At 35.5% G+C, this 26,063-nt stretch overlaps 3 protein-coding genes and 1 long non-coding RNA gene across 8 annotated transcripts; 1 reads left to right on the forward strand and 3 right to left on the reverse strand.

Annotated features, from left to right (window-relative positions):
• Positions 1–2,296: 2,296 nt before the first annotated feature.
• LOC100175467 (cilia- and flagella-associated protein 20) lies at positions 2,297–4,954 on the reverse strand. 2 transcript variants are annotated; one of them, XM_002131939.4, is made up of 5 exons: positions 4,447–4,954; positions 3,853–4,044; positions 3,496–3,684; positions 3,185–3,292; positions 2,297–3,066 (listed from the first exon to the last, which is right to left on the reverse strand). In XM_002131939.4, the coding sequence occupies exons 1-5, from the start codon at positions 4,528–4,530 to the stop codon at positions 3,061–3,063; spliced, it is 579 nt and encodes a 192-aa protein (XP_002131975.1). In that variant the 5' UTR covers positions 4,531–4,954; the 3' UTR covers positions 2,297–3,060. The 2 variants fall into 2 exon arrangements, with proteins under 2 accessions (XP_002131975.1, XP_026689670.1); XM_026833869.1 differs by lacking the exon at positions 2,297–3,066 and having other exon boundaries at positions 3,176–3,292.
• Positions 4,955–5,418: 464 nt separating this feature from the next.
• On the forward strand, positions 5,419–6,336 carry LOC104265509. The gene is made up of 2 exons (XR_717172.3): positions 5,419–5,643; positions 5,734–6,336. It is a non-coding gene; the product is annotated as an uncharacterized LOC104265509 (long non-coding RNA).
• ck2a (casein kinase 2 alpha subunit) lies at positions 5,698–14,231 on the reverse strand. 3 transcript variants are annotated; one of them, XM_026833548.1, is made up of 14 exons: positions 13,995–14,231; positions 13,285–13,396; positions 12,707–12,811; positions 12,558–12,611; positions 10,886–10,936; positions 10,754–10,813; positions 10,227–10,310; positions 9,385–9,495; positions 8,972–9,073; positions 8,680–8,780; positions 8,391–8,539; positions 8,006–8,095; positions 7,399–7,439; positions 5,698–6,638 (listed from the first exon to the last, which is right to left on the reverse strand). In XM_026833548.1, exons 1-13 carry the CDS (start codon positions 14,087–14,089, stop codon positions 7,426–7,428), a joined length of 1,128 nt encoding a protein of 375 aa, XP_026689349.1. In that variant the 5' UTR covers positions 14,090–14,231; the 3' UTR covers positions 5,698–6,638; positions 7,399–7,425.
• Positions 14,232–15,119: 888 nt separating this feature from the next.
• On the reverse strand, positions 15,120–19,866 carry cagf9 (transcription factor protein). Of its 2 annotated transcripts, none has more exons than XM_009859653.3 (14): positions 18,951–19,866; positions 18,607–18,691; positions 18,470–18,534; positions 18,263–18,304; positions 18,096–18,196; positions 17,791–17,896; positions 17,442–17,522; positions 17,071–17,206; positions 16,581–16,861; positions 16,259–16,357; positions 16,053–16,148; positions 15,910–15,981; positions 15,586–15,746; positions 15,120–15,501 (listed from the first exon to the last, which is right to left on the reverse strand). In XM_009859653.3, exons 1-14 carry the CDS (start codon positions 19,479–19,481, stop codon positions 15,447–15,449), a joined length of 1,911 nt encoding a protein of 636 aa, XP_009857955.1. In that variant the 5' UTR covers positions 19,482–19,866; the 3' UTR covers positions 15,120–15,446.
• Between the last annotated feature and the right edge of the window lie 6,197 nt (positions 19,867–26,063).

A 26,063-nucleotide genomic window follows, 5' to 3' on the forward strand; every position in this document is an offset into this window, starting at 1 on the left:
TACTCTTTAATCGATTAAGTGTTCAATAAAAGTTGATTATTTTTGTGAGGTTTATTATTGTGATAAGATATAACATTAGTAGAAAACCATTTTTACGCGCAGATGTGCTTAGTTTTTAAAAAATCGCAATATTTAAACGAAAAACAGCACCCAGCAATGATAAAATGCTATGCCGTGGGCTCCGTAATGGTGGCGACTATGACGTCATAGACGCGAGACAATGGATAACAAGACTCGTTGTTTTACAATCCGTTTCCTAACTTGGTCTATACTAACTTTGCACCTGACAGTTGTCTGTCTATTACATCAGCCGTCACACTACAACTAACACGTGTGTTGTCCAATGCTCGGTTTGAAAACACAAGATATCTGTAAGAGTTGTAACATTCAATCGCAATAGAACTTTACATGTCACCTTTGTTTTTAAACATTTTACGAAAACAGAAAAGGAGCAAGTATTAATGTGTTTATAACATACTATCCACCGATTGATTAATTTATCACTAACTAAACAAAAAAAATAAAAATAAAATCCGAGCCGAATTTTGTAAAAATATTTAGCAATTAACAAGAGATCAACGATATAATGTGTGAGCACAGTATAAAATAATAGCATAGCATTAATCATGTTGATATACAGACTCTAGTATTAATTAACCCTCATAAAATTTAGAACGTAAAATGATTGAAGGTTTGGTAAAAAATGTGTGTAAATACGCTTTGTAGAACTCCAGTACCATGTGTTGGCTTGTAAACGTTTGTTTTTGTGAATTTGGATAAACCGTAATCACGCAGTATTATAGGTAATGTTAGAAGTTAATATTATTCATCTTTGTGGCGGCTGCATAATGATTTATTGCAAGCGGTAAACTAAAAGAGCGAAGAAAAACGACAGAGGCAGATTTTATACGGAAGATAACGATAGGAAAAAGACACTCGTCAACGCTCCGACGCACACGGACGCTATTTGTGCAGTTTTAAATCTGAAAATTTAGTCTAAAACATAAATACATTTTATGATTTGATTTCGATTCAGAGATTAAAGAATAAATGATTACTGTTTTAAAATAATAAAGAATATGTAAAATAGAAACATATATTTTGAACAGGTAAGGAATGCGAAATATATTAGGCTATAAGGTGCTAACAATATATCAGTGGCTCATCTGGTATAAAAACGTATAGTGTATTTCCAACGTTTCGTCTTCCATACTGCGAGACTTCATCAGGGAATGAAACGCAACAGTTACTACAAGCGAAAAGCAGAAAAGGTGAGAAAAGGGCGATATTAACGTGATAAGGGCACTGTAAGGAAGAGACGGTGAGAGGGCAAAAACGCACAACGGCAGTCCGTGAAAAATTGGAAACAGAAAAAAAAAGATTAAACTATTTTCATGGCTTCATAAATAAACCTAAATATTTCGTACAGCTTGACTTTGTCTTACAAAACTAGTTTTTGTTTTGTGAAAAAACTGACGCATAAACATGAGGAAAATAGGCAGAGTTCAATATTACTTTAATTTGAGATAAAAAACGACGAAAAATATCGTTCTGAAGTTGTGCATATAATGTTTACAAGGCAAAGAAACTAGCACAGTTGGTTAAATTCAGAATACTGTCAATTTAAATATATTTCAACGTAATATCCCATCTTCTTCCAGTGTTGTTTTGTAGGTTGCTATTGTCTCTGTTAATATCCCATATGTTGTTTTCATTATCCCGGCGCCGTGGTATCGTGGTTAGCGCGCCTGCCTGTAACCCAGAGGTAATGGGTTCAAGGCTCGACGCTGCTACCATTGTTGGCGTATATGTGTCCTTGGGCAAGACACTTAACGGCAATTGCTCCAACCCTGTGGTCACTAATGGGTTGTCTAAATTATCAGCCATACATAAAAAAAATCCCAAAAAAATAATCACCCACCAAGCAACATACATGGTAACTCGTAAGCTGGCACGAGGTGTTAAACCCGTGTGATAACGACTGTCGTTTTCCGGCCACGCGAGGATAAAGTAAGTTACATTCAATTCAATTCAAATTGTCCGCTGGCGCGACAACAACTTTCTTTGGGATTTAATAATGTACAAGATTACGCCGGTATTTTTCTATTGTTTACTCCAATCTGTCTAGCACTTACACTAGGAAGTCTGGAAAGTCTATCGTTCAATTTACATAACTACAAACGCTTTTGTATGTGAATACAATGTACACTTAATGGTCATATTTGCGCAGTCATCGGTCCGCTGTCACATTTCCTAGCGAGAACAGAGCTTGGCGACGCACGTGCAGAGCAAACACCACTGGTAATAATCGTGTAATAACGAACAACGAAACAGCCAAAAACCATATTATATAGAACAATTTAATGAAACGCTAAAGGTAGATGTTTTAACGTTGTGCCAAAAATTAATTATATAACAATATATTACGCCGCGCAGCACAAAATATATCGCTGAGAATGGAAAGAAATGAACATGTATAAATATGTATACTGTTGTTGGTGGTTAGGTGTGGGAAAATAATTAAAAAACGTGGATACTTCCAATGTTTAAACTCGTACTACCGACGCAGTGTAGGAATGTAGCAGCAGTTATGTGTCCATTGAGCGAATGCGCGCTCAGTTAAGGAACTCAAGGTTGCTTTTCGCAATAAAAAATTGTGGTACACATTTCAGCTACATGACGGTATGCTGCGTACAGAGAAAAATCCAAACGACCAGTTTGCACTCTGTGCTGAAAATGGAGACATCTTGTGGGCAAAACAAAAAGTTGGTAACAGTAACAAAACACCCACACCCAAGCACATTAACACACATTACCACCGAATTAAAAGCATAAGTAACTTTTAAGGGTGCTGTGTTGTGTTTATGGCACTTAATAGTGCAAATGGGGCTGAATAGTTTACATAAAAGTACACTGTTGTTGAAAAAAAAGCTTTAAATCCTTTATTAAAAAGCCACAAAACAACAGAATGCTCCTGCAACGTATAAATGGAAACTAATAAAAAAGTGTTTTAACTTGCAGATTAGAAGTTGCAAGATCTGTTCTGTTGAGATGATTCGTCTATGTCTGAAAACAAGTAAAAAAAAACAGTTTAAAATCATGACTTTTCTATTTAAATGACAGTGTGAGTAGTCAAATACAACCAAAGCAATAAAAATCCAGGCATATTGTTGGATCATCTTACCTTTTTATTCTGGACCGGTAAATAAAGTTTGAACTCTGCTGGAAGTTCATCTTCTGAGTACAACCGATCTGAGAAGTAAACTCTTCGAATGCGACAATTTGCATGAATCTGTGCAACAAGAAGTTTTGTTAAGCTTGTTTAAACTTTGGGGTATATAAATTCGGTGTAATTTTAAAAATAAAGAGGAGAATAGTATACAGATAAAGAAACATATGAAAAAGCACTAAGTTTATTACTATCAGGTTCAGTTAAGTTAAGATAGACTGTTGCCAAACTGCCAAGAAACAAATTTAAATGTTTTATATTCACACCTGAACTCGTAGAGTTTCAATGTAGTTTGTGCCGTAAGCTCTCCTGGTGAAATCGGAAAGGTTAAACTGAATCTGGTTCCAACCATCGTCGAGCCTCATGGGCATTGTGCAAATAAATGGCTTCACTCGAGTCGTGCTTTGGTAGTTTGATGCACGAAATCGCCTTCGGACATTCTTGTCGTCTAATACCTTGTGGAAAAATAACATATATAATTTTCATACTATAGCAAATCTAAAAGCTCTGAACAGTCTAATTTTAGAAAAATACTAGATGTTTAGTATAAAATTGTAAACTAATGAAAATCAACATATATATTCAATGGGCTGCATATTTTTACAATCTCAAGTTCATTTTACCTGAACCTCAAATGTGAAATATTTCTTCAAGTTCTTAATTATCATCACTAAGAAAGGAAGTTTGATTCCTAAGGTTTTGTTTGGGTCAGCAGGGCAGGTGATGAAGGTTGTGCTAACATTCGTGCCTTCAATTTCAAGAACCAGTGACTGAATGTCATTATCTGTGATTCGTTTGATGTGGCCGTTACGAACCTGAAATAAAAGTTAACTTCTCAGTTAAACCGATAAATCACTTTTATTACGCTAGTTAATATCCATTGAGTTAATACATAGAGAAGTTATTTATAAAGCCATAAACCATAAGTGTTTGCTGTATCCAATCCACATAATACGGCAACCTCGTAAAACTGTAATTCGGAGAATACCAAATTTTATCATACAAAATACAATAGATTCTATTAAATAGAATGAAACTTAGTACAATTGATACTTTAAAATACCAACAGTTTTAATATAATGTATCGAAGACAATTAAAAGAAATAGTTTCATATTTAATTTATAGCATAATGTTCTACTTTAAAGTATTTATTATAGTACAGCAGTAACATTATCTTTTGTGTAAAACAAAGTTTGTTACTTTTTCAGTCACTAACCTTTTTATCCCATATCTGTAAAGGTTTACTTCCGATGCTATATAAAATTGATAAAAACCCGCTTTGAAATGTGTTTTTAAACATCTTGACGCTTGTGAAAACTAAATGGAGCTCTATTAATTAATGCAGAAGCTCCTGTTGGGCTGCTGTTATTAATTTCGCTGCGAACACAACAAAACCTGCGGTAGCAATAAGCAAGGACCAAGAAAGATGCTCTCTTAACGGACTGAACTAACACATTGCCGGGGACGTCACGGTAGTAACGGTTTACGTTTCCATGAAAAAGAATCGTTGTCAAGCCAGCTTGCGGCTGAAATTGACAGTAACTATGCTGCCTAACGACCAGATATTCATCCGCGAGAAAGTAACTTGTAATCTACCGCCTTTCCGCATAAATAAAGTTGTATCTTTTTATTCTAAATCCATTAATACGTATAATTAAACGTAAATATAATATAAAAAATATTATTTAATACTAAATATAAAGAATATCGTTTCTTAGGATCTATGCTCTAAAGTAAGTTACATTCATGCTCATTTTAATAATGGTTGCCATGGACGGCGCACGAGGATTGGGCGATTGAAATGAGATACGCTACGTCATAAGTTGCTAAGGAACCGCAAGATGTGAAGTGGAGCGTGACAGAGCGTAAACAATAACAGCGCGGCATAGAAGTAGTATTTTGGAGCATTTCAACAACTTTTCCGACTTAAATAAGTTATTGTATAGTAAACTTATAATACTTATGTGAAGTATTATATTTATGTGTTTCAAAAATATAATTTTCCAAAAAAAAGTTGCAAAAATTCTACAGAAATTACAATTGTGGTTGCAGTAATTTACAGAACTACATCATTGGGTGTAATAAACTGAAACACCCTGCCTTGAAATAAAAAAGTTAAACAACTAAATAACCTTTTTGCGCAGATGGCGTCTATGGATACATGTAACTATATACATATCGCACGCTCCAATGCACTGCGGTTTTGTAAGTACGGTACGAAGCTGCTTTAAAAAGGCGGCGGTTTGTTAGCTCTGGAAACAAGAGCCAAGCGAAGCTGTGAGCGCTGTAGATAAATGAGCACTTAATGGAATAAAGTTCTTTGCAGCTTATGTAACGTATAGTACAGTGGAAATAGACTTATGTCTGTTAACGTTCAGATGGAATCGTTGCTTCACAAACAACACAAGGAATTGTAAGTTTATCTGAGGTCAATACTGACAACAGAAAATGGCCGGTTGATTTTACCTTTTGAATGTAAACTACCCCAAATTTATTGTTCCAGAGTCAAACGTCATACTGTCTTAGAAGAGGAAATGTCACGAATTTGTGAAAACGACAGAAGTTTGGAAAAAGTTCCAGATTCATCAACAGCACATGAACGTAACATCGAAATATGGAGGAGATGCACAAATGCTTACTCTCAAATTAATAAGAATAAAGCTTTCATCGAGTTAAGTAACCACAAAAGCTTAAAAGAAAAATATGAAAAGATGGTGCGCTCACAACAAACAAAGAAACCTGTTTGATGAATGATCATCATGTTGCAAGGGCTTACTGAGATTACCCATACTGCAATATGTTTCGTTTTACTTTACCAATCAAAGTAAAAATGGTCAATTTAAGTTGGCAATACATGTCACTGCATTTGTACTACTTCATAGTTTCATACACTGGGTTGTTTTGTCTGATTTTAATGTGTGGAACATTTATGCTAGCCATAAAGAATACTCCAAAAATACACAATTATTGAGTTGGCATGAGTTAAAACATACAAAGAAAACATTAAGGAGGTGTTTGGGAGAAACATCAAGAGAATGGGCTGAAGATGTGACTGTAATAGATCCCCAAAAATCATATTTTTTACATTTGTGATGAAAATGGCAAAGCAGTATACATTCAAAACATAAGACACAACATACAAAAGCTTAAATGGTCATGAAATTTATTTCGTCGATCGAAATTCAATGGAAATGTTTTTTCTGCACACTGAAGGCAACTAAATGCCAGAAAAAGCACGGCAAACATGCCATCTTGACAATAAGCAACACCAATTTTTATAGACGGTTATATGTTGAAATGCTTCCAAGGCTTAATTCATTGATTGAGCTGTGTTGGATTGTCGGATGGAACCGCCTGGGGAATCCTTTAGGACTCCAGTTGTGCTAGTTATTCCACCAAGGCACATTCCTTAAAATAAAAGTTGAAAAGGAATTTAGTATTTTTTAACTATATAAAACTCTTATTTAATATGTACAGTATGAATGTAACAGTCGTCAGTTGTGTTATAATTTTCAACCATGGTATGTCAAGATACAATACCATGTGGTTTGTGTTGATTGAATACAAAAATAATGATTTTATATATTGACCAGCCAAACAAGTTCAAATATCTTTTAAAATAAACATTTAAAAAAATCCAATATTTAACAGCAGAAAAATAAACTGTCTATAACAGAAATGAGGTGCCAATTTTCACATAATCGATGTGCTTAAGATTTGTAGAAAGCCCAGTTTCACCTGCATGCTGCACTGGTTATACAAATGTTTTAAAAGGAAATTTGGTATGCATGATAAATGTAATTTATCCCAGAATCAAGAAGCAGGTAAGTGAAACAAAAGCAAATCTCTTCGCTTTTGTTGTTTTAAAAACAAAAAACAACTAATTTAATGTTTACTACACAGCCAAAATTACCAACAAAAGTTCCAGGCACAAAAATACATCAAGCAGAAGTAAAGCAATGGGATGCAGGTTATTTTTAGCTTCTAAATCAGCGCTGCAACAAAAGCATGCTCCAGGTACAGACAATTCCCAAGCAGAATCACCAATTAGTCAGCTCAGCATTACATGCAATTAGTTTGTGCTATTTTTTCATTTTTAGCAGCGACAGCAAGTCAATACGAGTTAACATTCTGTGATTAAAAACCACGCTGCATAACCTCGGCCTACCTATGTACAAGTGATGTGAGTGTGATGTTATAGTCGCATGCCTGCATAAAAATATTACAACATTAACAGTGGTAGTCTTGCGGCAATTAGATTTATACCGCATACTGTACTTAGACACCGCACACAGTTGTATCCGACAGGAATACATATGACCACTTAGCAACCGTTTGATTCAGTCTATTATACATTTGCTCCATGTATAGTTAAGTTGGCTGGGCCACCTGTGTTTTCCAAAATACAACAGCTATAGCTGTCTTGACAACAGGTAAACAGAGTGGCTTGTATTAGTGGCTCAAAACTGGTAGAGAGAAACGAACCAACAAAACGTGACTCGTGTTACGGTTTTGCGTTTGACAAGAAGTTTTTATTGATCATTGCATTAATATTTAACATGATGCTCATCGCACACAGATCGAACCCAAACCAAAATCCACTGCAAACTCGACAAACACAATCTTGTTTTCAACATGGGTAGTATTGGGAGTTGGGACAAAATCATATCAAAGGTTCAACTAATTATATAAGTGTTGAGACTTATACTAACAAATGTTGGTTAAACACATGTGCAGGTTTGTTTATGGTAAGACAGGGTGTATTTTCTAACTACCTGATCCCATTTGAACTTGGCCGAGTTGGGTAGAAGAAGAAGGCAAAGTTGCATTTGATGAAAGACCTCCTTGATCCTTAACAACTGGGTCTGAAGCAGAAAATAATAGTTAGATATTGTATTGTCTCTTCTTAACATACATTATACATGTTCAATGCAAGATTGTTAGAAATGTTTCACACCATGCAAGGTTAATTTTAAGTAATTTATTATGTTTTTGGTTTACTAAAACCAAACAAATTAACAGTAAATGAAATGAAAGGCTCCAGTTTCTGCCCTACATTCTTACGTGTTTTTTATAAATGGTAGGAGAGAAGTGTGCATGAAATAAAAAATGGTATGCGAAAATTTAATGAAAACAATATATAAATGTTTGTAAACTTACAAAAGTAGGGGTGTTCCATGGATTCACGAGCAGTGAGTCGTGCTTGGTGATCATACTTGATCAATTTATCGAGGAAGTCAATCGCCTCTGGACTTACAAGATGCTGATTGTCGCTGTGAACAAATCTCTCCCATCTCTTCCGGGAGTGTCTGAAGGGCAAAAGGATGATTACTGGATACCATTGCACAACTAGCAAAGGAACAGACAACTAACCTTTTCCAAATAGTTCATTAGACCAAATAGTTCATTAGAATAAATATGATAAAAATCAACAATATGCAAAAACTACCTTCCAAGTATATCATTGAATCTTGGATCTAACTCAATGTTGTATTTGTCAAGATATTCATACAAGTCTTCAGTTCCAAGAACCTTGGCTATGCGAACCAGCTAGAATATCAAATAAACTTTTAATAGCTATTGTTGTATAAGTAAATTTAATTATTTTACAAAGCGAATTAAAACTTAACAGTACAAAATACAAGAAAACAGCTGTATGTAACATCCTGGGTATCGAAAGATTTTTCATTATGTGATGTACATATAAACAACATGTATATAACTTTGAATTGTGCATTTACCTGGTCATAATTGTCATGGCCATGAAAGAAAGGTTCCTTTCTAAATATCATTGAAGCAAGCATGCAGCCCAGACTCCACATGTCAAGTGAGTAATCGTAAAACTGATAAAATCAGAACATAGCATTAGTTTGAGTAACCCGAGGCTATGAGAATTAAACAATTTAATATTAAAAGATCACGATTTCTTAAAATTAGCGACTCTTTCTGTGAATATCCTAGCAAGTTTTCAGTGCTTTACGTAAAGTACCTAATGGTTTTTCCAGTTGTGTAACTACTATAACTCATTTTAAATGTGGGAACAAAATTTATGACATTTTTGTATAAACATGACTTATCAGTGTTTGCCACATTATGTTATTATATTATGTTTAATTGGATGTCATATGTTTCCAACAATAGTTATCCAAGTTACTTGGTAGTCCACAAGAAGTTCAGGTCCTTTAAAGTATCTAGATGCCACTCGAACATTATATTCTTGACCAGGGTGGTAGAACTCAGCTAATCCCCAGTCTATTAAACGAAGCTGTAAAACATAAAGTTGTTAATGTAATGCAAAGACCATGTCTAACCTAGCTTTTCAATATGGAATTAGGAATAACATAAACTGCTTGTCATAATGTTGAAGCTAATTTTCCACACAATGTTACGTGCATGCATTATTTCTCAATAACTACAATTATGAGATACCCAGTCTTCTACTATTTTCCATGATTCCGCATAAGTGTATTCATAACAACAGGCTATAAATCTTAATATCTATTACTGAGTCACAATCAATTATTATTATATCAACATTATTTTTATTATGTATACACTAACAGTATAAATGCTAAATGTCACAAACATATTTCTTGAGGTCCTTGGTACTGGGATTTAGGCCAGATTTGGCCCATTCCCCCAACACCGCGTAATACCATTTAGGTCTTTTAAGCTAACCATATTTTTAGCACCATTTTTTATCCTTGTGTGCCTATGAGTTACCACACTTCTCAACTTTGTGTATGAGTTTTGCTTTGATATGGCCTATGGCTTATAATTTGGACAACCCATAGTGACCGCTGGGTTGGAGCAATGTCCGTTAAGTGTCTTGCCCAAGAACACATACGCCAATTAGTGTTAGTAATGCCGTCAAGCATCAAACCGGGGACATTTTGGTTACGATGCAGGCTCCCAAACCACTGAGCCACGGCACCGAACCAAACATTTATACTTACACTAAAGCTTAAACCATAAAAATTGACAACAAAATATTACCTTTCTATTCTCATGGTCGATCATAACATTGTGTGGTTTTACATCTCTGTGCATTATACCCATACTGTGGCAGAAGTCAAGTGCCTGGAAAAACAAATATTATGCTGTTTATTCATTTGAACTACAGTACAGATATAACAAGCAATTCAAAGGTGCTGATTATAAAGTCAGGCCTAGGAAGTCGGGTATAATTTCATTAAATACCAGGCATGTATATAAACCAGCAAATTACACAGACATAATTATCTGTGTTTGAAGTTAGCTAGTTTTTCTGCTTTGTAAGCTAGTTTTTCTGCTTTGTAATCCAATTTAAGTATTAAGTCCAATGAAGCATGGAAATTTTCACCATTAAGTATTTGTATGGTAACTTTCACGTTATTCTTACATTAATGCTGTGATACACATATAAACAGAAGTGTAGATTGGGCTATAAAGCTTTGTCAACGAAATTTAAATATTGGATAGAATGTAAACAAGGACCATGAAAACTAGGGGTGCGCTTCAAATTCAAAGTAATGAAGCTTTACCTTTAGTATTTCGAACATATAGTATCGGATGTCATAGTCTGTTAATGTCTGGTACAATTGCTGGAAGAAAAAATAATTTAGTATAAAATTTAGGTGGTATATGGCAAGTAAGGAAGTAGTTCACCACATTACCTTGAAGTCAATATTATTGACATGTTCGAACACCAACGCTGGAGTTCTGGACTGCAATGAAAACAAAACACATTAACGATAATAACCACTAACTCACATGAACAATTTTTGCCATGTACAAGTTATAAATTATTGACGTGTAGACACCAGCCATACTATACACAATACCCGTGTGACATATGAAATTACTGATATGCCTTTTGACAAACATTGTTGTTTATTTATTATAATTGAGAAATTATACTGAATACACATAGCTCGTTGTTGAGCAATTCGGAAAAAAAACAAAAATTCTTAGCTATGTGTATAATAAACCACAATGAAAATGTTTGACAATTTAATCTAAAGAAAAATCCAAGTTCTCAAACTGCACAATATACTTTTCAGGAACAAGAAACTACAACCGATGTGTGAGCACATGCATGGTTTTCGCAGCTTGTTATACCGTCACACATCGTAAATACTTGTGTAATACACATAATTCTACTGTGAACAAGGGAACAATCCAAGATTGAAACTTGGCAACGATAACAAATTGAGAGATTTTAATGCCAGGCAACATGCTCATTAAGTGTTTAAAAAGATATTTAACAGTACAACTAAATGTGTAATAAAGTTGTTAAATTAGGCATATCATATATAGATAAAATATATTAGAGTATTTTTTTCTGTGAAGTACAGATATTAAAATGTCTTACAAAACCTGGCATATTGTTTTGGTTGTATATATTGCTTTTAGTGATTTAACACTAGCCACAACAACAACACCACACCATTTTTTATTTAATTAAATACTTGAAAATGAACCTTTATATTATATTTTATTTTTAAAGTCTAGCCTTTTAACTTTTAAATAGCTGCATCAAACAATAAACATATAATTTACAGATACAATACAAACATTAAATCTTGTGTATGCCTGTAGGCAAAAGGCAGGGGCTTTCTTTTAAACCTCATTGTGTTATCAGATTATGGTGATGACAGGCATCTGTACCTTGACACAAGCCTGCATCTGTAAGCTTATTACTCATGCTTAGAAACTCAGACTCTGGTAGTAGGTACATTGGGAGCAACATTCCCAATTTGATATGTGTGGCGCTATTCGCCTCACATCAGATAACAAAGATTAGGATGTTTTCTAGATTTATAAAACACTAGAAAAGTTACATATCAAAAGCAAGCCACCCTTTGCCATGTTCAATCATTACATTAAGTTCTAACTTCACCTGCCTAGATATAAAATACTTTGAATCTAAATAAGTTAACTGTTGATACACATTTTACACTCGCTTATTTGTGTGAAAGTAAATTTAGAATTTAATTTGGATCCCTGAATGTATAAGTTATATTCAATGACTTGTTAATAAATGATCAGCTTTGAATTTTGCAGGGGACAAACAATTTTAAAATTGATGATTTATATTGAAAATTAGCAAGGCAAGTAGCAGTGTACCACACATACCTCTTTCATTTACATGTATATTCCTAACTTGCATACACTGGCTAAAAATCACCCTAAATCATTATACCATACTGATTGACTATAAAAAATATTTTAGTTAATAAATCTTATGTTTGCCTGATGAAACAAGCATCACAAAAAATGCAGAAACACTCTTTACTACATTAAATCGTGATCAGAACATTTAAGTCTACAAGATGCTTCATTTACCAACAGACAGCTGTTTCTTATAAAAGAATTCACCAGAGTAAATTGGCCCATGACCTATAATTGGATGATTAAGCACGACAAAAACGTTCTATAACAGCTATGCAGGTTACGAAACATGGCGCACAATTTTATTTCCAAACACCACTCACCACTGGATCTTTCACAATGTCAAGGAGTGTGATAATGTTGGGGCCACCTCCTCGTAAGTTTTGCAAGATTTTAATTTCACGTTTGATTTTCTTCGTCTTTACAGGCTAAAATTGACAACAAAAAAAACATTTACACAGTTTCTCAAAATGAATTTTACAAATTGTTTAAAACAGCCGTTAGATCTGTTAAAGCTAATCAAAGATTCTATCAAATTTAAGCCTATTGTACACAAAAGCAATATTATACAAAATTGTTAACCTTGTAGTAGGCCTATATAAAATACAGTTCGGATCCCAATGTACCAATACAGAATATTAGGTTCTAAAATATTTTAACTATAAAACAAAATAGTAATGTAGCGTTATTTTTTCAAAACATGCAAAGCAATGACTTTAACCTAAAAAACCTTGTCTGTAGAATCACATGAACGACATGGTTACTAGTAACAAAAACTTTAACAGGTTCCCATACATTTTTTTTCAAATGATTCAACTTATGTTTAAAAACAAAACAGAGGAATTGTAGGTAACTAAAGCAAAACTGACAAAGTATGAATTTAAAACTAATTAATTATTACCTTTAAAATTTTTATAACAACTTTTTTGTTGTCTGTAACGTTAAATGCTTCAAATACTTCACTGTATTTACCCCTTCCCAGTTTTCGAACAAGTTGGTAGTCATCCTGGTTTCTGAAAGAAATGTATGAATTTTAAATTAATGGTTAAAAAAAATTACTAAAATACCAAAAATACAGTTATGAATAAATAAAATACTAGTAAGAACACCGTTCCAAGTCTTCCAACATTAGTAACGCTAGGGATTAGGATTTCAAATCTAATCTGAAACAAAGAGCTACCCACAAATTAAAAAAACAGAATTTATCACCACCACGTACTGAAAATTGTGTACCTACTTCTCCCCATACTCCCTTGTAAAAAATACAATTAAGTAAAACAACGAAGAAAAAGCATTTTTTGAGTAAATTACCACCAATGATTATCATTGTTGGTAAATTTGCCCTTAGGCACATCACTTAACAACAATTTCTCCAACCCAGCGGTCATTAATAAGTTGTCCAAATTATCAGCCACAAATAAAACAATTAAAAATTTCCGAAAAATAACCACCCACAAAGTAACATGGTAACTGTATGCTGGCATGAGGTGTATGAACACCTGTGTTATAACCACTGTCGTTTCCCGACCACATAAGAATAAAGTTACATTCATTACACAAGTCAATCATAATGGGATATCAAAATATAATCAAATCGAAGTAAATATTCACCCCCAGTCAACGACATGTGATTCATAATCCCAATATTCTCTGGGTCGGTGGGTATTGACGTCGTGATAAACACGGGCACGACTTGGAATTGCCATTCTTTTGGCTTTGTGAGGAGCAATTTTTATTCAAATTAGCGACATTCACGTGGGAATTAGTATGAATTTCAACCAAGATCCCGTTGTCACTACTTTATCTCTAAGATGTAGAAACGAAAGAGAAATTGTGTGGGTTTGCAAAATATAATATATAAGGTAGGATTGAATGAAAAAACTTATATAGGCTATCAATATTAAGCACTATTCAAGAAATAAAAAAAATACTAACAGTAAAAAGCTGCTACTACAATTTAAAATTGGCTTAATATACATAACTGACACTGCCTGCATAAGTATGATGAACAACATTTACTATAGGCCTACAGTAGTATTCAAAATCGGATGTGTTTTTTTTAACTCAGTCTCCCATGACATTAGCGATATTTACTTGTCAAATTAATACGCCTACTATTACTACTATATTCTGTATTTTACTTCAACAAACCACATAAACCGCGTTGATGGTCGATGTAAAACGCGCTCGCCTCTGTCGCGAACGCCATCTCCATTGCTGACGTCATTTCATTGTGCGAAATGAACTTCGGGCACGGCTTCTGCTTGCCATTAGTTCAGATGGTTCGTAGGTCGCTTTGTATTTTTACCAGTACAATAGAAAATACCCAACGCGTAATATAAATACGCCGAGTACAGTTGCCAATTAAAAAAATATAAATATGACTTTAGCAGCATACTTATAGGTCCGGTGAAACGAGTTGAATGAAAATTGATAAAACTGGCGTATAACTTTATAGGAACAGTTTTGTCCACTATAACCAAAGCTATGTTTTGCTAATAACTTGGGAAAGGTTCACTAACCTACTGTGCATGCGCAGTAGCGTCTCGGCACATGCGCTATAGCGCCGATACAAATATATCAAACCGAGCGAATATATCACGACAGCTGATTAGGCAAATGTGTGTTTGGGATATCCCGCACCATCCAAAACTAAGCGATTGTTCCAACACATATTATACCGAAGCGGTTTAACTTAGGAGGGACATAGAAGAGATTTAATCAAATCACACGTGGTTCTTCTTGGATTCTTGTTAGAAAGGTAAACAACTGCGATTTTATTGCAAAATTTTGTTTCAAACAGAGAGAGACAGAACTTTCGGTTAACGTAATACCTGTAATATTTATCTGCTGCAAACGGGACACAATCGGTTAAGAAATGGAATGTGTATGGGATTTACTATCTATAATAAGTTGAATTGTATACTAGAAGTGTTTTAAAAAAATGAATTTATAGTACGTCCTGTTAAAAAAAAACTAAAGCAACAAGACGAACGACGTTAAACATGCTATAGGCACTGGCACGCAATAAAAGGCAGTGTATAAAGACAACGTGTTCAACAATCAATTCACAGAAGCGCTGACGGGACGAGCGGAAGTCCAGCCATCGAAAACATCTCTGCAAATTAAAAAAAAATTAAGAGTTTATTTTGTGTTATCAGTACGATATATACGGTAACCACGAAACGATCTTAAAACTTACCGGCAGTGTTTGATGACACATTCGCTCGAGCAGAATTCTTCGTCCCATTGCGGATCTGGTATGGCAAGATTACCACAGCCGGTGCGTAAACACATACGAACAGTTTGCTGAGTAGTTCCTTGACTTTCATGTAAAGATTCTTTGCTTTCAGAGATAAGAATCTTGAAAAATTGAAACAAAACGTTTTAAAGATTGTTGGGACTTTAAAAGCAGATCTAGTTTAATATAAAAAAATGTGGTGTTCCAATATATACATAGTCCAACTAGGCTTTGTTTTCTGGTACCACAGGGGATAACATTTGTACGGTTAAGTTATAAACCTACCGGTTCCCTATCAGAAGCGTCAGTTAAGTCGATTATATCAGTATTGCCCAACATATCGTTTATGGTGCCCACCTAAACACAGAAAAGTAAACGTTAAAGAACGGAAATCATTTAAGAGTTTGTTTCATAAAAGGTACATTTACCTCCTGTTGTTCGGATTGACCAATTGAGGCATTTTGTTCTTGAGTAAGAGTTTGTAGAATCGGTTGAACACTGCTCTGCTGCGACGTCATTTGCGACTGTGTTAGATGACACTTTAATTTAATAAACTGTCCACTCCGTTTGACTATTTACGACATAAATGCGCCAAAACAAGCAGTATTAAAAAGCCTATAAGTTGTCAACTTACACTTGTCGTGCTGACAGAAACGGACACGAAAGGCCGAATGACGTCGGTCATCTTTAGGATTCGGTTTCTGTTTTCCTCAAGACTGACGATGGTAGCGGCCTATGTGGAAACAAACGCGGTAAATACAAAACCAACTATTTAATGACCTTACAGCGCAGAAATAAGATTATTTTTTTATATCGCGTCATAAAGCACAAGCTCCAATAAAGTTATTGGAAATCTTAATAATTTAGTGCTGAATAAATTGCTCCTTAGGATCAAATGTTTAAGAACACATTATTAAAACAAACAGTTAAACTTTATAAAGTCTGGAGATTTCTACCTGGTTCGGTGGTAATACTTTGATAATTTGTCCTTTCGTTGGTAGAAACGCAATTGGAGAGTTCGCTTTTGGTACAATGTTACGTAGCTGTATAGGAGGAGGGGTGGTAGTTTCCCTTACTGAATTCTCCCTTGTTTGTGGCACTGCATGAACTACAACATGACATTGACCGTCACTTGAGGGCGGGTTAACCTTTATACCATTTGATGCCACGGAGGATGTTATAGTTTGTGGTGGACCAAGTGTGCATATTGGAACTGATGAAGCACTGCTGGATAGCCCTACATAACAAGTATTGCTGTGTTATTACTTTGAACTTAAGGTGTACGTTTTACTTTCGGTTTTACATAAACTTTACTGACTTTTAAAATAAGGCTTTCGAATTATTTTGGTTTTATATGCACAGAAAATCAATCTTGATTGCTTTAATAAAGGTGATATACAAATCATCTTTTGGGTAATTAAATATCCACAGATTGAGAAAACTAACCTCGTAACGCAACATTCGGAGCGACTTGTAGCTGCGGTGGAGGAGGTAAACCGCTACCGCTAGACGTCGCTTTGTCCATCTTAATTTTAAGTATGGAGAGCGGCTGGCTGTCGTCGTCATCAGCGTCAAGACCTCCCTAATAAAATAAATGTAGATAAAGAAAAAATGTGATTCTAAAGCGGAGGTGTTATAACAAAGGAGACTTTAAAAGTTTGGGGTAAGTGGCAAAAATAAGGATTTAATTTATGAATAACAGGAACTTTGGTTTTTAAACCACTTATAATATTTACATAGGGTTACTTGGTAAGGTCAACGCCGATTATAAAAAGCTAGGAAGAGATTTACGATGCAACGCCCTTCATAAATCTTACCCTGGACACCAGATTAGCGCGGTAAGCTGCCAGCTGTTTAAGGTAGTCTCTTTTTGCAGTTTCCGTCTTCATTTTATAGATCTGTTGACGAAAACCTAAATATTTAATTCCGTTGATAAAAAAGCAACGAAAGTGGTTTTGGTGAGAACGTTTAAGAGGAAACGGCGCCACTGAGAGTCTGAGGCTATCACGTGATTAGATCAACATATGTCAAGTATAAAGTCATATGATACTCGGGTTCAAGATAAATAATTTATGTGACAAGGTTATGATAGCGAACATTATTCTTTTCTCCGGAGGCGAAAATGGCCGCGCCGGTTCCTAAAAACCGGCTACGACCGGTTAGTACCTGCTTCGCTTCCTCGCTCAAGCTGTCCCACATGGAAGCGACAATCTTTGAGATCTCGCCGAAAGTTGCACTCGGGTTGTCGGCTTTTATCGCAGCCTGGGTGTCCCTGGAGAATCGGCGAATCAATTTAACGAACAAAAACACATCAAAATTGCATGCACCCGTCAAGGGAAGCGACCGTGATGTTAACAAAGAGGCAAATTAGGGGTGGAACAATTGAAAATATCGTAAGAAAATAAATCACAACTTCGCTTATGAACATGTAAACAAAAAAGTCACGAAGAACAAACTAAATCGTGCCTAACCTGAAGAATAGAGCATACGCCGATACTGGCTTTTGTGGTTCATTGGCGCCCTTCTTTTTGCGCTTTTTACTCCCTTTCTTTTTAATGTCCGGAGAGTCGCCCTACAAAATAAAGACATGCGAAAATTGTTACACGCACGTTTCCCTTGAATTTAAAATTAAACTTACGTCGAGAAAATCGGCGTCCGGACTCGAACCTGAGTCGCCGTTCTGCAAAAGACAAAATACTAAGATGCACATGTTACCATAAAACTAAAAAAAGCGAAAAAAAGCTGTATACGACTTGTCTATGTTTATTGTAGAAACATGTATGTGGTAAAAATGGTAGAAAGTTTAGACACAGTAATAAGTTAAGACAGAAAAGTGTTTCCTTACCATGTTGCGTAGCTGTGGAGATACGTACGTCAGATGATGCACGGGTCCAGTGCGTGCGTTAACTGCTAAAAATAAAAAGGTGACATAAAGTTTAAGAAACAACATAGAAACAAAAAGTTTATTTTTTTGTTTGTAACCTGTATATGGCTGGTTGGCGTAAGATGGCTGTGTTGCAGTGCAGGTTTGGAATGACCGGAAATCGCCGGGAAAGTTTTGATTGACCTGTAAAATGCCTTATTAGCTGCATTGCTTGAAAACGCAAAACTACAATGTGAAAGCAGCGCATACAATAGTTCATTTGTTACAATCGGTGCGGGCAACTAAACACACAAACCGAGCCCGCGTATACCACAGAAAAAACGTAACGGCTCGTAAATGTTGGTACATACTACATATATGCTGCATTAGTTTCGTTTTATGTATAGACAGCTAATTCACCGTACCGGGATCGAAGGAATTAAGTTTTTTTTTTTGTTTCTACCTGTTGTCCTTGGTCCTGTATATATGTGGTAGAAGGCGTGGCGCCGTAAACCTCCCTATTACTGCTATTGTTGCAATTTAAATCGTAGTTTGGAACGTTGCTCTGCCACTGATTGCAATTTGACTGGTAATTATCTGACACCGTCGGGTAGGAAGAGTACGAGGTACACGGATACGAAGAAATCGGTAAAATCTGGTTTTGTGGATACGATGGCTGTTGTGGTTGCTGCTGGTTGGTGTTGGTGGTCGGGTAGTGCTGGTGGACTGGTGGTTTCTGCTGGTACGGGTGGTAGCGCTGGTTCGTTATGTTCACATACCCTCCCTGGTTCTGGTTGCAGGTGTAGGTCGGCATGTTTTGAGATTGCTGGTTCTGTATGGGATGGTTGTTGATGTCGTTGCTGTTGAAGCGCAAGTAATCATCTGGAAACGAGTTGAATTGTTGTTGTTGATTGGGTTGTTTCATTGAATCAGCCATCAGCGAATCATGAATAAACTGCTGTGTGACGTCATCGTCCATCATAAGTTGTAGCATCTTGAAATAACAAATCCTGAGCTTCTAACAAAATAACCCCTTATCTTTGCTAACGTAAACTATGCTGGTTGACTAGAAAAACAGGCACTTTGCTCGAACTAAAGGCACTTTGTTGTACGGTCCTTGAGTCAGTGGAACAGTTTATACGAAACTCTATTCACCGCGTTAAGTGCGGCACGCGTATTATGAGGAGAAACTACAGAAGAGCGGCATATGGCGGCGCAGATAAAGCCCTTATACTCTCCTTTCATCTATAAGTAAGGAAAAAAGGGGGAACTCTCGCTTACTCTCTCTCCACAACTCCGACCATGCGGCAATAACTTGCTTTTCAGTGGTATTTGATATGTTTCTGATTGGATTAGCATTACGACCGCAAAACTGGCGGCGCAAGTCAAACTTAAAACAAACTCGCATTCAAATTACATTGAAAAATAGAGCAGAAGTTCGGGGTAAAAATAAATTTGTAGACCAATACTATATGATAACACAGAAATTATTAAATAATTTATCAATGTAACGACCCATTTCGGTATATTTATTTAACACTGCAATGGCCGCAATAAAATTGTACCGCTAACTTAAAAATATGCAGCAATTTCAGGAAAATCGCTGTCACGTTTTTTATGTCACAGGTTACTTTCCATTTCTAGAACTCGTAAAAGACGATTAATAATTGAATATTGTACGCAGCCATGCGTGACGCAACACCTGCCGCTTCGAGGGCAGGTGCAGGAATCGCAATTGTTATGTCATAGTGGCGCCAGACTGGCGCGTGCTCGTCCTCAGGTCGCGGCCGAGAGTAAACAAAGATAAGGCGTAAACGTGTTCCGACCGGCGAATAACTGCATTTCATGCTTGTAAATTCTCTCCTCGAGACTTCGGGCGACGGAAACGGTGCAGAATTGGCTGGTTGGACCAGCGTTTGTCGCTGTCAATACGTGTTGATGAACAACGGCAGTTTGTGTCGCGTCGGCAACGTGTATTTACATTTCGCCTTCTGTTCGAGAATTAGCAAGACAAACACATTACGGAAAAGCAAACACGAAGCGATGACAAAAATCTCGACGTGGGATAGAAAACACAAAGCGTAGAAAAGAGAGAAAACCAATTTCGCGCCTTGGGAAAGCAAAGAAACCTACGGCGTGGCGAAAATATCAGGCATAATTCATCTCCGCCATTGTTTAGAGAATGGAACATCTGCCGCAAGTCGAAAAATCTCCAACTCGAAGCACATCAAAGCAGTTCAGCCATAAATCAAACAAGAGTGTGGTGGTCCGTAAGACGCGTGGCGCTCCGACATGCCATCAAACAACCATAATTAGAGGAGTTTAGATCGTTTAAAACCTAACTGCGCGAGTTATACGACGTTAAAAAAAATGGCGCTGTGTCACCCGCTCGTCTGGTAAATGCGATAGCATCAACCGATATATTCTCAATAACGTGTTGTGAACATTACGGTTAATTTAAGGAAATAGAGAAAAAGTATAAAGCTGGTCTAACTACTCATACCATTGTAATACCAACAAACCAGATATTAATGGATTGAGTTACGTAATTAGTCACATATATTAGAACAGTGCTCTTCAACCAGTGTGCACAGTGTACCCTAGGGTGGGTGCACCAAAATACGCCAGGGGTGCACCAGTGAAAAAGGGTATACAAAGGTGTATCACAACCAAAATTTTGAGCATTTTTTTGTCAAAATTTTGAACAATTTTAACAAATTTAGCCACTTTTCTACAGTTTTTTCCTTAGTTTTTGGCGCTATCTCTGCGAAACTGGTCTTCTCTTTAACCGCAAACAACCTGTTTCTAATAATTTTGACTAGCGCATATCTCCTTGATGAAGTCATTAGTTTTACTGTAAAGCAATCAGGGGTGCATAAGTTCGTCGCAAAAACTTTAGGGGTTAACCAACCCCAAAAAAGGTTGAAAAAAAGCACTGTATTAGAAAGTACTGTTATTTGTTATCTAAAGAAAAAAAACAAGAAAGACTTTTTAGGACAAACAAAGACTATTATTCAACAACAAACAGAGATTATGAACATGTAGTTGAAACAAATGAATGAATTGAATATTACATATACGTTAAGTACATTTGATTGTAAAGAGCCTTTAATTCTATATGGAGGAACCCTACACGCTACAGTACAACACGACATAATACATCCAAACCAAAGCAACACGTAATGCCAAACTCTAAATAGAAAAGTTTAAACATTTGTATATTTTGTTATTTGCTACGCCGAATCACATAGATGTACACATAATTTCTGATTTTGACAAACGTGTTAAATAAGTTTATGGTTCTCACTCACATTTAAAGTGTATTTTATTTTGTGTCCAATAAATTAAAAAGTTGCTCCTGACCTACTATTGAACTGTTGACCTGAACTATACCGCATCATTTATTTATACTGAAGCACAAAGCTTTATTAAAAAACAAAGTTTTAAGATTTAAAGATTCATGACACTGTGACAATCATTTGTGTAAGATCTATAGTTTTACCGGGTTGTCATTAAACTACAAGAAAGTAAAATTTGCATATGTAAATTATCAAGATCCAACTAATTGTATCTAAATCCCTGTGGTTTATAGTTAATGCATAAGCTGCTTTAGGAGTATATGGCTGCGCAAACACTAGCTCTTGCCACTTTTATATCTATTTTATTCTCTATTCTTTTCTGTATGGGTAAGGTATTTGGAAATTCTTTACTCTTGTTTGGGGTCCAGCACCCCAACCAAATCCACTTTTCTGTCCCGACTTGTGTTCGTTGTCCCACATTACCCCATCTACGAAGTCAATCTCAAGCCATTTGACAACTTCATTGGAAAATTCTAGTGCTCACAGCATGGCAGCCGGAAGTAGTCCGGCAGAATGTTTGTACTGCTTGCTTTCTTTTTCTAGGTAATTGTTTCTCTGCATGACTGTTAATTTGAACAACCCATTTTTGACCACTGGGTTGGACCAATGTCGGTTAGGTGTCTTGGCCTAGGACACATATGCCAACAACGATAACAACATTGAGCATCGAATACCATACCTTCGGTTATGATAAAATCACCCAAACCACGCCACCACAGCATTCTATTTGTCTTAGAAATTATTCCACTATTGCACAACCATGTTGGCATCTATTATCCTTATTTTCTTGTATGACATTTTTCTTTTACTCATAGTTTCATGACGTTGTTATAAATTGAGAATGAACTTTGAAATTTTTTCCACTATTAAAGAACCACTAGTATATAAAACAAATTGTTGAATCTGAATAAGTTACACATCCAAGTTTTACTTTTCACTATTAAAAGTCTTTCTTGCGGGATAAGTTGCTGTCCATCTTCACCTATTTAAGCAAGGAAGGAAACATCGAAAAAGAAAAGGATGAAAACAGTTAAGACGAGTTTAATAACAACTCAGTAAAACTACAGATTTGTTTAGTGTTTATTATACAAACAATACACACAGTACAGGAACCCTTGCTTTTAGACAGAAATGTGGTTCTATAATACATAAAAAGCATTTCTCATACAGTTATACCACCGGTACGTTAATGAAAATAAAGAAACTCCAAATCGTCGGAAATCGACACGAAGTGTTTTACTTACCCGAATCGTTTTATGATTTAGATGCAAGAGTAGGTTCTCGTGTCTCGATTTAATAAATTCCAAGAACTTTAACTTGAAGCAAAGATTGCAAATCAACGATTGTTTATCACAAACACGTTGCACCAAATTTTAACATAGCGATAACTGACAGATTTTCATAATAATGCATTTATTGACATTTTTAGGATTTCTATTTAAAAACGAAACACACATGAAAGTGCAAAAACAGATACGAGCAGATAAATATCACCAGAAAGGCATAAAAAACAGCACAGATATAATAGATGGAAAACACGCGTTGTAATAATGGAAAATAGATGTAAAGTTTAGATCAGAATCGGTGTTGTGATATATTTGTTCCGACTGTTGGATTTGTACCGGGCGCTATTGGGCATGCGCCGCAACGGTACTGCGCATGCGCGGTGAGTCAAAACGTATGCAATGACCACCCACTGAAGTCCAAATTTAATACAACTATTCGTTGAAAACGTTTTAGACACACACTTTCACATTCTGTAAAAGAGGGAATGTAAAACGTTATAAGCATATTTGACTTGATATATACAGTAGGGTGGGGGAAGATGGGACACTTTGTCATACGAGACTTTTTTTAATTTCTTTTTACGGACCCCCATTTAAAGATAATCAGGAAAATAAGGTTACAGAACTATTCGACAGTATTATCACGACTTTATAAAACGCCCGTCAAAGCTGATTACTGTTTTTAAATAATAAAAAAATATGTAAAATAGAAACAGTAAAATTTGAACAGGTAAAAAAATGCGAAATAGTAAGGTGCTATTTTTTAATGCTCGCTAAATCAAAAAGTAAAGCCAATGATTTTTTTTAGTTTGCGTGTGCGAACGAATAACCTATAGTTTGATAGCTTTATAAAACAACCTTGAATATTTTGTACAGTTTGATTTTGTCTCATAAAACTAGTTTTAGTTTTGTAAAAAAACACTGAGATATAAGCATGAAGAAAATGGGCAGGGGTCAATATGACTTTAATTTGAGATAAAAACAACAAAAAAATATTGGTTTAACGTTATATATATGAAGCTTACATGGCAAAGAAACTAGCACAGCCTGTTAAATTCGGTAGGTTAACAACAAGTTGCAGAATATTGCTAATGTAAATATATTTCAATTGAGAGTCCCGTCTTCCCCCACATTATACTGCTGTGCGGATCGCTAAATAACTCCTCGTGTGTTTTATTATATTTTATTAAATTGGTGTCAATTAATAAAGGAATGATAGTACTAATTCGTGGTATTACCCCAAAACCGTCATCTATTTTGATTTTGGAAATATTTGGCAATATTTGCTTAAGTGTCCCATTTTCCCCCATTGTACTATAAATGAAGAGAATTATAAAACTATATCCTCACAACTCCCATAGACCACCGTTAATTGTTTAAAACGTGATCAGGATACTTAGATATTATGTGCTAAAGGTGTCCCATCTTCCCCCACCCCACTATATAACACTTTTCTCAAACAGAATGCCTTATACACACCATACTTTTTCTTATTTATTGTAAAATTACTTGGAAAGGCATGCTGTTTAAAATGCAAACTGAATAGTTGCCTCAGTTGACCAGTGTCGAAATATATTTGTTCCGATTGATATATGTGTAAAGGGCGCTATTCCGCATGTGCCAAAACGCTACTACGCATGCGCAGTAGGTCGGAACAAATACCATGACGACCCGGTCCAAATTTATTACGACCCTCCGTTGAAAAGGTCCTACACGAGGTAGTGGATCAAGGTGATCTTTGGAATTCAAAAATTATAGCGGCTACTTTGGATATCTTCTACTGGTGCTACTCACATAAAAGTTGTGCACTGTAGCCAAAGAACATCTGTTTACTTTGCTATAGCCTACTTATAGACCCCAGCGGCACCGAATCTAAAATAAAAACTTTCGAAAATATTAACTATAAATATTATTAATTGTCATAGAAAAACATATTTATAGAATTTTCTATAGCGCTACGTATAATACCTAAAAAATAGTCATTATTTTCCTTAAAATTGTGCGGAGGTGGGTGTTAAATATTTAAAAAATAGGGTCATAACTTCTTGTGAACATTAAATTTCATATGAATATTAAATTTTCAAATATTTTCGCGAAAATATAGAACTTACGCATAGTACATCTATGATGGTCACTTTATTCATATCGCTAAATAAGAAAAAAATAAATAAAGTAATATTTTTCTATGTAATTTTCAGTCGGATACGTATTTATTAGAGCTCGTATTGTATTTGTTCCGACCGACTGCGCATGCGATAAATATTATCATTATTAATAGTATTCTGCAACTTTATGTTAACTTACCAAAATTAACCGGCTGTGCTAGTATATTTGTCATGCAAACAAAAAATTAAAGCATTCATCCCTAATTAATCCTGCCTAAACCAACATTGTAACATGCGTAGTCAAAAGTTGCAGATTGATGGTAAGTTCATAATCTTTTTCATTTCGCCCTGTGACGTTACCGCATCTAAAAAGCACAGATTAAAGAGGTAACAGTTGTGCACTGTTTTTCGTTTCTATTGTGTAAAAGTTTATTCGGCCTGCGAACCTTATTAAATATAGTAGGGTGGGGGAAGATGGGACACCTTTTTGTTTAGTTTTCTCTTTCCATTTGGTAGTAAGCAAAGAACATTCGATGAATTATAAAACCGTATCCTCACGACTTCCACAGACCGTTGTTAATTGTTTAAAACACGATCAGGCTATTTGGATATTATGTATTAAAAGTGTCCCATCTTCCTCCACCCTACTATATTTACCCTTTAAGTTTAGGTGATTTTATACTCTACGGTTTATATAGAGGATCTTGTAAGGTTTTATTTCTTAGAAGATCCATAGTTATTCGTTCTCTATGATTGATAACAACAGAAACTCCGGATGTACCACGTAACCTCTCTGATGTCTTTTGAATGAGGATTAAACAGGATG

This window comes from Ciona intestinalis, chromosome 3, assembly GCF_000224145.3.
Source record: "Ciona intestinalis chromosome 3, KH, whole genome shotgun sequence".
Lineage (NCBI taxonomy): Eukaryota > Metazoa > Chordata > Ascidiacea > Phlebobranchia > Cionidae > Ciona > Ciona intestinalis.